The 10,004-nt window shown below is 35.5% G+C and overlaps 1 protein-coding gene and 1 non-coding gene across 3 annotated transcripts in view; both read right to left on the minus strand.

The window, feature by feature from the left end:
• Positions 1–8,160, minus strand: part of LOC149564575 (E3 ubiquitin-protein ligase COP1-like) — a 31,358-nt gene extending 23,198 nt beyond the window's left edge. The window contains exons 1-2 of one of the 2 annotated variants that reach the window (XM_089818121.1): positions 7,571–8,160; positions 4,556–4,633 (exon numbers count right to left, since the gene is read on the minus strand). In XM_089818121.1, the coding sequence (XP_089674247.1) occupies positions 4,556–4,633; positions 7,571–7,915 (423 nt within the window). In that variant the 5' untranslated portion in view covers positions 7,916–8,160. The remainder of the gene's footprint in view (positions 1–4,555; positions 4,634–7,570) is intronic. The other variant, XM_089818120.1, reaches the window with a different exon arrangement.
• Positions 2,046–2,121, minus strand: LOC149564576 (small nucleolar RNA SNORD36). The gene has a single exon (XR_016363038.1). It is a non-coding gene; the product is annotated as a small nucleolar RNA SNORD36 (small nucleolar RNA).
• Positions 8,161–10,004: the final 1,844 nt, after the last annotated feature.

Genomic DNA, 10,004 nt, shown 5'->3' on the forward strand with positions numbered 1-10,004 from the left:
TAGAAATATGCTCATCAAATTACTATAAATTTATAATATCCTACATTGTGATGGGCTAAATTAATATTAACATTCTAAATTCTATACAATTAATTGTGAACAAAAATAGTGTATAGTCACTCCATCATAGTGCGCATTGATTAGGATTCACTCTTCATTTATATTACAATAGATCATAAAATGTTTTCTTCAATTTTTAAAAGTTATATGGCAAACAGGATTAGTTTTTACTTCCATGTTTGTGAAAAATTAGTAAAATTGAATTTATAATCTTGAATTAGCTATTGTATATGTTTTCTTATAAGATTCATTTCAATTTGGAGATTTATTGAATTTATAATCTCGAATTAGCTATTGTATATGTTTTTCTTATAAGATTCATTTCAATTTGGAGATTTATCTATCGTGTCTGACAATATTTGGTTTAGTTGACAAAATAAAAGAAAGAAGAACATAACAATAAATTACTTGTTTGAGCAGTGAGCTCTTCTTGTAGTTGAAATTGCATGTTTGGGCAGTGGGCTCTTCTTGTGTACATTGTACTACAACTCCTAATAGGGTTGGAATCTCCTAATAGGGTTGGAATCTCCTAATAGGGACTCATATGTACTAAATGTTGTAATAGACTCCTAATAGGGTCTATCCTCTAACAAGGAATATTTATATTAGTACATTATCTTGTGGGCATCATTCCCACTAGGGTTTTCCCACTGATCAAGGGTTTCCCTAGTTAACATATCTAGTGTAATTTTCTATGTGCATCTTATTGAGGTTGTTATTTACTTTGGTTGAATGGTTAAGTTTGTTTAAGGAAGATAAATGTTTTAATTGTTGGATAAATGATTCACCCACCCTAGCAATGCTTCAATTTGGGAAGAAGACATTTAGAATTCATTATATGCAGGTGAATTGTGTGGGGGCTCGAATGACCGACCGATTACAACCAGTTTTCGATTAGCTTTGAGAAAATTTATCAATGACGGCTACAGATGGTCAAATGATATTGTCTTAACTATGTATTCATGGGATTTAATCGTTGCCTTCATCTACTTCCTAACCTTGCTGATATCATTTGCTTCTTATCAGCTGTTCTCTATACCTCTTTGGCTTATTTTCCCTTGTTTGGAGATGTGTTTCGTGTGTTGGTAAAGGAAGTGTGTGATGATTGAGAATATGTTTCATACCCCAAAATGTCCAAACCTACATTCAAAATCTTATTACCATGTGTATTGCCAGCACCAACCTCGGGCTAGGACCCAATCTATGATGATTATTTTTTAAATTGCTTGATTTATTTAAACAACATTCAATGACCAATCACCCCTCTTTGATTTTCAGATTCCATTTCCCGTGCACAATTAAAGATAAATGATTGTTCCCACTCTATGATCATATAAAATACTTAGAGACCAATATTCATATTTATGAGGAAACCAAACACTTAAAATCGCAAGCCTTCAAAGATATTATTCTACATCGAATCTTATCACCATAATTTATCTGTAAAAAAATCTATTCCAGTCAGTATCTGCCTATAACGTCATCAAGTTTTCTCTGTCCTACATACATTTAGACCTTTTTGTTGTCACTTAACTCTAATCCTCCAGGCATTCAATATTTATCCCTTTTCTATTTTGGTTTTATAGGGAAAAGACTGTGGACTATCGACATTGATTATGTTTTCTGGCGTAAGACACAGCTGACGAATCAGAACAGACCCGTGAATGACTTTTTCAGTGTATGATTTGACGGATTTTCCAGTTTTAGGGGGCGGCGAGTCTCTCAGTAATAAGCCTATCGGCTAACAAGTTTGGAGTGAGAATTAAGACTTGCCTTCACCTAAGACACCTAAAAAAGACCGAATAATTAAAAACTACGAAGAAAATGAATCAGTACTCATAAGTTATAACTTTCCTCAGAATAATATTGGTGTTGGATTGTTGAAGCACATCCTCCGCATTTGTCTTCTTGACAAACCAAATTTCCATCAAATATGTGGAAAGGAGCAGCAAACATTCTAAGTATGCAGAAAATTAAAACTACTTTATGCGTCAGTTTTAAAAAGCTCGATTTTTTATGCATCAATAGAAATCAGACTCATAGTATTTGCATCATCCGCACAAGAATCTAAACCTATAAGAAAAAAGCCCACTTGCGATTCCACACTCTCTATTTAAACAAAGCATTAAAAACCTATTTTGCTTACAGATTTAAAGGAATGAAACTAAGAGATATCCATCATCTTTAAAGCTCTTTAGAATCATCAACTTATCTAAGGGCGTCTGTATCATTCCATTTTTCCTTCTTGTCGATGTAAGCAAGAACAACAACAAACCTAAAATGTCCCGCGGGAAGCGCACCTCGCACTCTATATTGGCGACGATTTTATGAAGATGAAAGTGATGCTCAGCTTTAGATTATGAAGATGAATATGAATGTGGAGGTGAAGGGAGAAGCAACTACGTTTATTTATAGTGACGTCTTTCTGAATAGTTCAAACTAGTGTGGTTACAATTCTGAGAGAGAGGCGTTCAAACACCCAGTGCATGTGAAAGAGCCCGCATAAGACTGAGTGTTACAGGCTTCCCTATTCAGAGACAAAACTAGGCATTTTTGACACACCATGCATCTCCCATATACAATGCTCCGCCATGACATCTATAGCAATGCACTGTGAGAGTATAAAGGGAGCAATCCGCTGAATCCTACGCCTTTCTAGAATTAACTCAGTTGACTGTTGAATGAATGCATATGTGATTTTTCGCCTTGGTTCTAGTGACCTAGTTGCATATTGGACTCCTCTAACATCACATGATGTGGAGAATCCCACTTGGCGTTAAGACTGAGTCATTAGCGGGAGCACAAATGTGTTTTATGTGCTAAGTGATGCGTCAGAGACACAGAGAGTCATAAATGAAGAATCTGAAGACTTAGTCATTTGCGGAATATTTGAATGACCAGAAGGTAAACAAGGAGCTAAATAAGGCGAAAAAGCACAGCACATTGCATATGCGATGGTGAGGGGAAATCTACTGACATAATCAAACACATTCTAATCTTTGCGTGAGACAACTGACTGTGCGTGAGACACTAAATGCATTTATTTTGGAGCCTTAGCTCCATAGGAGAAGCCTATCGGCTTAAATATATAAAATCGTTGTTGCCTTTAAATGACATGGCATGCTCCAAAGCGGATTAAACAAACACGAATATCACGAATGGCATGCGAGTTTCAAGCTTCATATGCTGGTCGTCTGCATTGTGACAGTCCAAATTGAAATGCTCTAGACAGGGGATGTCCAAATCGTAATAGCAGATATAAGAGCCAGAAATCTCTTATGCCCTAGAAATTTACGTGGACACATTATTACGAACATGTCATGACCATAATATCTCATTATTAAGCGGACACATTCGGACCACCGCAAATCTCTTATGCCCTAGCCACAGCCGTAGACATTTCCTTTTCAACTAGCTGCAGCCGTAAAAATTCCTCCTCAACAGACTCCAATGAACTTAATACGAATTTTAATGATTTTTTATTTTTTCTAATTTGCCAAATTTCAAATTTGTAGCCGAAAATTCGGCCAATCTTGTGACATAGCCCACATCTCCTGGTAACTATATTTAAATGTAACATAAGCGGTACCTTCGTGCAGATACTTGTGTACCCTCTTATAAATTAACACCTCTTTTCTTGTCCATGTATCCCAAATCTCTAGGTGACTTAACTTTATAGATGTGTATGGAATACACTTCATAAAAAAAAATACAACAAAAAAAGGCCTCTGTTAGAAAAACACTTAAGATCTCAGGACCTACATTGTCCAAGAATAGGATGCAGGATAAAAGCACACATCATTTATAATATGCATAATAATTTAAATTTGACCAACTTTAAAAACATTTGCTTTGATATAGTGTCACTTGATGAATGCCCTATGAAATACAGCTAATGTGCAGTAAATTCGCAGACTTAAATTTTAACTCAGTAGACTATTACAACATTAAGTAATGAATGGGAGAAAAATCCTCAGTGAAAATTGAGAATTTACAACACATTTGGTGCAACACAAAAAGTACAAAGACAAGAATGTCATGATAATAACCCAGTAGCCCCCCACCATGAAAAGCTTTCTGAAACAACAACTCTGTGAACTTGATGAATTTACCCTCCATAAATGACTTCATGAAGATATTTACCACTTCGTCCTTTGACCTAATATAATAATCAAAATCTTCTGAAGCTCCAACATTAACATTCAAACAGCCTACCTATTCTAGTTACAATTCTAAACAAAGTTCTACTGCTGAACTATAATCTTCAACTTCAGACGAGATGCAACAAGAACTTGGGAAGTAAGGCCCATAATAATGGATGCTATTCTTTAAATGATCTCAAATAAATTCAAATAATTAACAAAAACCTACATGCCAAAATTATTGCATCACAAAAAGTAAGCTTAAACAATAAAAGGGATGAATCAACAGGTGGCAAGAATGTGATAGATGGTTAAACGAATTCCAGTAATGAGCAGTCAGAAGCAGCACTAACCTGCTGTAAAGACTGTCGAAGATGTTCTGCCGGTGATGTGGTACTTGCTATTTGACAAGCAGATGTCTTCTTCAAAAGCTACAAGATGCCAAGGAATGCTGTCATAAATTTTATACAAAGAATCCCCCTTTTTACTGCCATGTGCATGTATGTCAGACAGATTTCTATAAGATATCAATGTTTCTTTATTGCTACAAGCTTATTGCTATTATAAGATTCATAAGTAGAACAGCTCAAGATCATATATATTTGGTTAAATCAACATGCAAAATGATGATCCGGAGCCCACACAGACATCGAATTCAATCATTACCCAGAGAGGAACAAGGGAAAATGTCTCCAAAATTTATACTGAACAGAGTTAAGGTAAATGCACTTTCCTGAATCTTACAGAAAACTTCAAAACCAAAAAAGAACCATCTTTACAAAATTGAAATCATAGGTAGATTTATTAGCATTTTATGTGTGTATATTCTTCCTTAAAGTGTGGCTTTGAGTATCTTGCAGTTTTAAAGACTTATTTGTAATGAAGATTTTAACAAAATCTAAAGAATATCAAATGATTTAAACTTCACACTTTCAATACGCATAAAGTTTTCTCTTATAGAAACAGGATACAAAAATCAAAGCTACGAAGTCTCAATTTGCACGCTTACAGAAAGATTGGGTCCTATGCTCTTAATTGAAACTAAAAGTAACTTAAAAGTTGGAGTCGGCAGTTACTAGACTTTTCTACTTTAGAATTTCAGTCTCATGCTTATTTTATGTGTACATTGAGTCAACAAATGCAAGTTGATTATACTTGCCCGCTAATGAGAACCTTGATAAAGCTAATTTTATTTAGTAGGCATTTTAAACTACACAGGTAATGCAAACAGATTAAGCATATCTCAAGCAACTGAGACAAAACCACCACTGCACACTTCTTAAAAGTTCACAACTTCTAGACAAAATGAAATCTTGTAGTTTTATGTGTATTTAGTGTGTCAGTCCTTAAATATTAGCAAGTTTGGAGAGACTCAATTTAGAAAAATACTAAAAATTTCTAAGTTCCCAGTTCGGGGATACGGGTTCAGAATTCGTCAAAAATATTTTGGGGTTGGGTTCAAATTCGTTTTGGGTTCGTCGTACAAAAACATATGCATTTTTTTATAAAAATATATGCATGTATATATATGCAACAACAAATAAGTCCATACATTACTATGGTAATAGTAAAGCAACATAGCAAAATACACCACGATATCTATGTTTCAGTTCAATAGGATATTAATTGTATCATTTAGTCATACATACAACATGATTCACTTGCTTGGTCACACGCATGGAACATATTTCCATATCAATGGAACAATTTGAGAATATAAGGAATTGTCAAAAGATAAGTGCAGTTATCTGAATTTTTATTTTGTATTGGTTAGAGGATTTCTAAACAAGCTAGATCAAAAGTTGAGTTTCAAAGTTTAAGCCCTGGGTTCAAAGATATAAACCAACTTATATGGTCTTTTTGGTAGTCACTTTTAGGGTTGGGAGGATCGAATAAACCAATTATGCAAACAAACACTGAAAAAAAATCTAAAAAAAATTTTTGAGACCCAATTCTGCCCAGGTTTGGCCGTTGGGGAGCAAATTCTTCAAAATTCGCTCCAAATTCTGGCCCGGGTTCCTCTAACAGAATTAACAGCAAATTTGTAGCTCTAAAGGCAACTTTGGGGAGAATTTGACAAGGACCAGATTCTGTACAGAATTGAACCAGACTTTGAGGTTTGCTAGAGAGAATCTGGTAACTTATAAAATATTTATAGTTCACGTAGATATTAGCGAGTTTGGAGAGACTTAAAATTTAGAAGAATACTTAATCATTTATAGTTCAAATACTATTTATAGTTCACGTAGATATTAGCGAGTTTGGAGAGACTTAAAATTTAGAAGAATACTTAACCATTTATAGTTCAAATACTCAAGATGCACACAGAACAAACCTGTTCAGTACTATATTTCCCTAATTTGTACTAATATCTTAAGGACCCAAACTCATACTCATTAACAGGTGCGATATGGCAATCTACTTTTTGTTCTTTGTTTAAAGTCATTTTACCTTGTCTGGAGATATCTAGTGACGTTTGTCAATATTCATTTTTTAGGTTAACTATTAGCTACATGAAGTTTAGTTTCAGTTAAGTGATAGGGATTTAGGGTCAGATACGTTTATAATTTTATATTAGAAAGCCATAATGACTATTATAATAATTGTCATACTACAATTTTTTACACTTTCTAGTTTCTATAAAAAAATTGCGTGTTATGTTCTTAAATTTGGGGCAGATTAAAGTTGAAAAGAAGCTTTGTACGTTACTTCATTTTAGAAATCCTACAGAAAACTCCTCCCTTGAACTCTTAAATTTGGCAAAGAAATGGCTACACCCTTTAATTTGGCATGGAAAGGTCACATTTTTGCAAATCGACCAGTGCTTATTTTCTGCAATTTTGTGTAACTCCTTTGGCAATGTCTGGATGTTTTCTATGCATGACTTGGAGTTTAAACTTTGGCCACTCAAACTGTACCTTGACAGAAAAATTAGATAAATTTTTCTAAACTAAAAGAAAAACTACAAACTGCCGTAGTTAAAAATCAAGCCTAATGGAGACATATCATGGACCGAGAGAATGCACACGGAGTGGGCATATTTCGTTTATATGTAATGATTTCTTTTACTTTTACACAGAATTTCAACCTATTCTACTCTTTCATTTCTAATTAAAGAAACGCCCAGGATAATAATCATAAATTAGTGAGCAAAAATACCTACAATTTTCACAATTCCAAACAAAGTTTTCCATTTTCACTCAACGCAAAATTTCAATCAATAAGTGACGTTTAAATGCAACAGAATAAGCAGTTTTCCAGTGGATAAGAAAATAAACACCGCATATCTACTTAACTTCAACACAAACTTTCAACCTCCGGATCTTAAATTTAAAAAAGAAAAAGAAGTTAAAGGATATAAAACTCACCTTATTAAGCAAAAAGTTGGGAAACAGCTGCCTGTTAGTTAAATACTGTCCACAGCAGGGGCAATTGCTCTTATTATTCAGATGAGTCATAATGCATGTATAACAAAAGCTATGTCCGCAGGCCGTCAGAAAAGCATCCTTGATCGTCTGCATGCAAATAGGGCAGTAAAAATCCTTGTCCAAATCCAGCTTTTTTCCACCGGGCAGCCCCGGGTTCGATCCATGCGACAGCCACTCTCCAATACCGGTATTATTATTGTTCACGTTACTTGATGGCGCTTCCTCCATTATCAATGTCTCCGCCTTAACGGAAATAGGCACACGAACTGCGCCAGAACCTTCCATCGTTTTCTACTACTCCTGTCAATTAACAGATTACCAGAGCCATACAGTGAGTTTTGATTACAGTGAGCAAGCGAGCCCCCTGTATAACCCCGCTTTAACTCGCCCTGGGTTATAACTGCTTGACTGGAGTTAACTAAAGTGGCCACGGCGGTGCGAGAATGTGAGGGTGATATTTGCCCACCATGACGTCATGAATTTTGTCGTTGTTTTCAAATATTATTTGTGATAATTGGCGGGTTGTAAATGCTAGATTTTGCGAGCTGTCCGAAATATGAGGTGAGGGATTGGCAGGCGCGATCTGGGCGGACGAGTGTGAGCCACTAAAAATTGATGCTTCACGTTGTCGTATCAAGTGCTTCAGGAAGGATCCATTTAGATAAGGGTCCGTTTGGTTGCTGGAATATGATTTCAGAATTGGCATCCGAAATCTTTGATTTGGGATTCTAGAACTTGAAATCCAGATTTCGATTTTGAGAATTCGATTTGAGCCCGTTTGGTTCACCAAGAATTCAAAATAGATTTCAAAGGTCAGTGTGCAGAGCTTTTAACTTGACATGGTAAGAATGCGCAGCGAAATTTCCTAAGCCTTAGGTTGACCACATGCCAATTTTCCAACTCGTCGAATGAAAAACATATCTGACAAATTTGACTACGATAAAAAAGAGACAGTATGCTCATGAACCTGTATTGTTTGGTTCAGTGCAATTTCAGAGTCTCTTACAATCAGATCTTGTAGAAAACTGGTAAGAATATTTGGGAGCTTTGCTAGTTATACAAAATTAGCGACACTGAAAATTGAGGAATGCCCAAATCTTACACTGTTTCCAAGCCTTGAAGGGTTGAGTTGCCTCGAAAAGGTTATCATTAATGGGTGCCTAAATCTGGAGGGTTTAGATCGTGTTGTGACGTTAGAAGAACTGAAATCTTTGCATATTTCAGGCAGCGGAGGAGGTGTGTCCAAGCTCTCAATTTATGGAAACTATTGCAACAATCTTAAATCTGTCCACCTGGAAGCCGTGGAAAATCTATTTGAAGTGGATTTTATGTATGTAACGGCATTAAAATCACTTACAAGCAGATCTCGTAACCGATTGATAAGAGTATCTGGGAGCTTCGATAGAAACGAAATAGCAATGGATACTGTCGAGCAGGAAAGGAAATAGCTTCTGGCGGATACCAAAAATTATTGGTTTCAATAAATATCGTATGCCCATTTTATAAAAAAATGGAATTAAAACAGGTTTATCACTAATTCCAAGTATTTGGATGGAAGACGAAATCCACGAAATGGAGTAAAAATGAGGATACGGAATCCCAATTTTATCATATTCTAATTCATGTTTTGCACACCCAAACAGTGGATTGGAAAGTTTTTAGAATACGGAATTCTAATTCCACCTCAAATCCATGATCCAAACGGGCCCTAAAACTTGAGGAAATGTGGTCATTATAATTTCCTCCAATAAGTGTAGTATTGATTTTGTTTCAAATATTGGACAAATAATAAAACAATTATATCCATTGTTAAATGGAAAAAAAGTTTTAATTAGGAGAGATCACACACCTACCATTCTTGAATGGAAGAATGAATTTTAGGGCCCGTTTGTTTGCTGGAATAGGAATAAGAAAATTAAAATTGATTCGGTATTCTCTGTTTGCTTTGCCAAATCAGAATAGAGAATTCGGAATTCTATTCCAATTTTATCCCAAAAGCAAGGATATGTCCATTCCAAAAAAAAGTTGTTATTGGAATGGCCCATTCCTATTCCACATGTTACTTTTCAAAATTTGACAATTATTTCAAGTCCGTCATTTTCATTTTAGCAAAATGGCAGAGTCGAGGGCAATGAAACGAGTTTTCAGTAGGCGGCGACATGTTCGAAATCGGGCAAGGAGAGTCAAGTTGGAAAGTTTTGGAATGGTGGAGAGTGGCAAACATTCGGACCTTTTCAGCGTCTCCCCAGAAAGTGTACGCCTCTTCTCTGTGAGCTGCATCGTCTCCCACATCTAACGCATCTCCCACATCTAATGCTTCCTCTGACATCCGAAGCTGAACAATGAGGCAAATGGTCATGCATATGAGGCTTGT

This window comes from Cupressus sempervirens, chromosome 3 (genome assembly GCF_028749045.1).
Source record: "Cupressus sempervirens isolate cs-2001-9-10 chromosome 3, ASM2874904v1, whole genome shotgun sequence".
In the NCBI taxonomy this organism is placed as follows: Eukaryota; Viridiplantae; Streptophyta; class Pinopsida; order Cupressales; family Cupressaceae; genus Cupressus; species Cupressus sempervirens.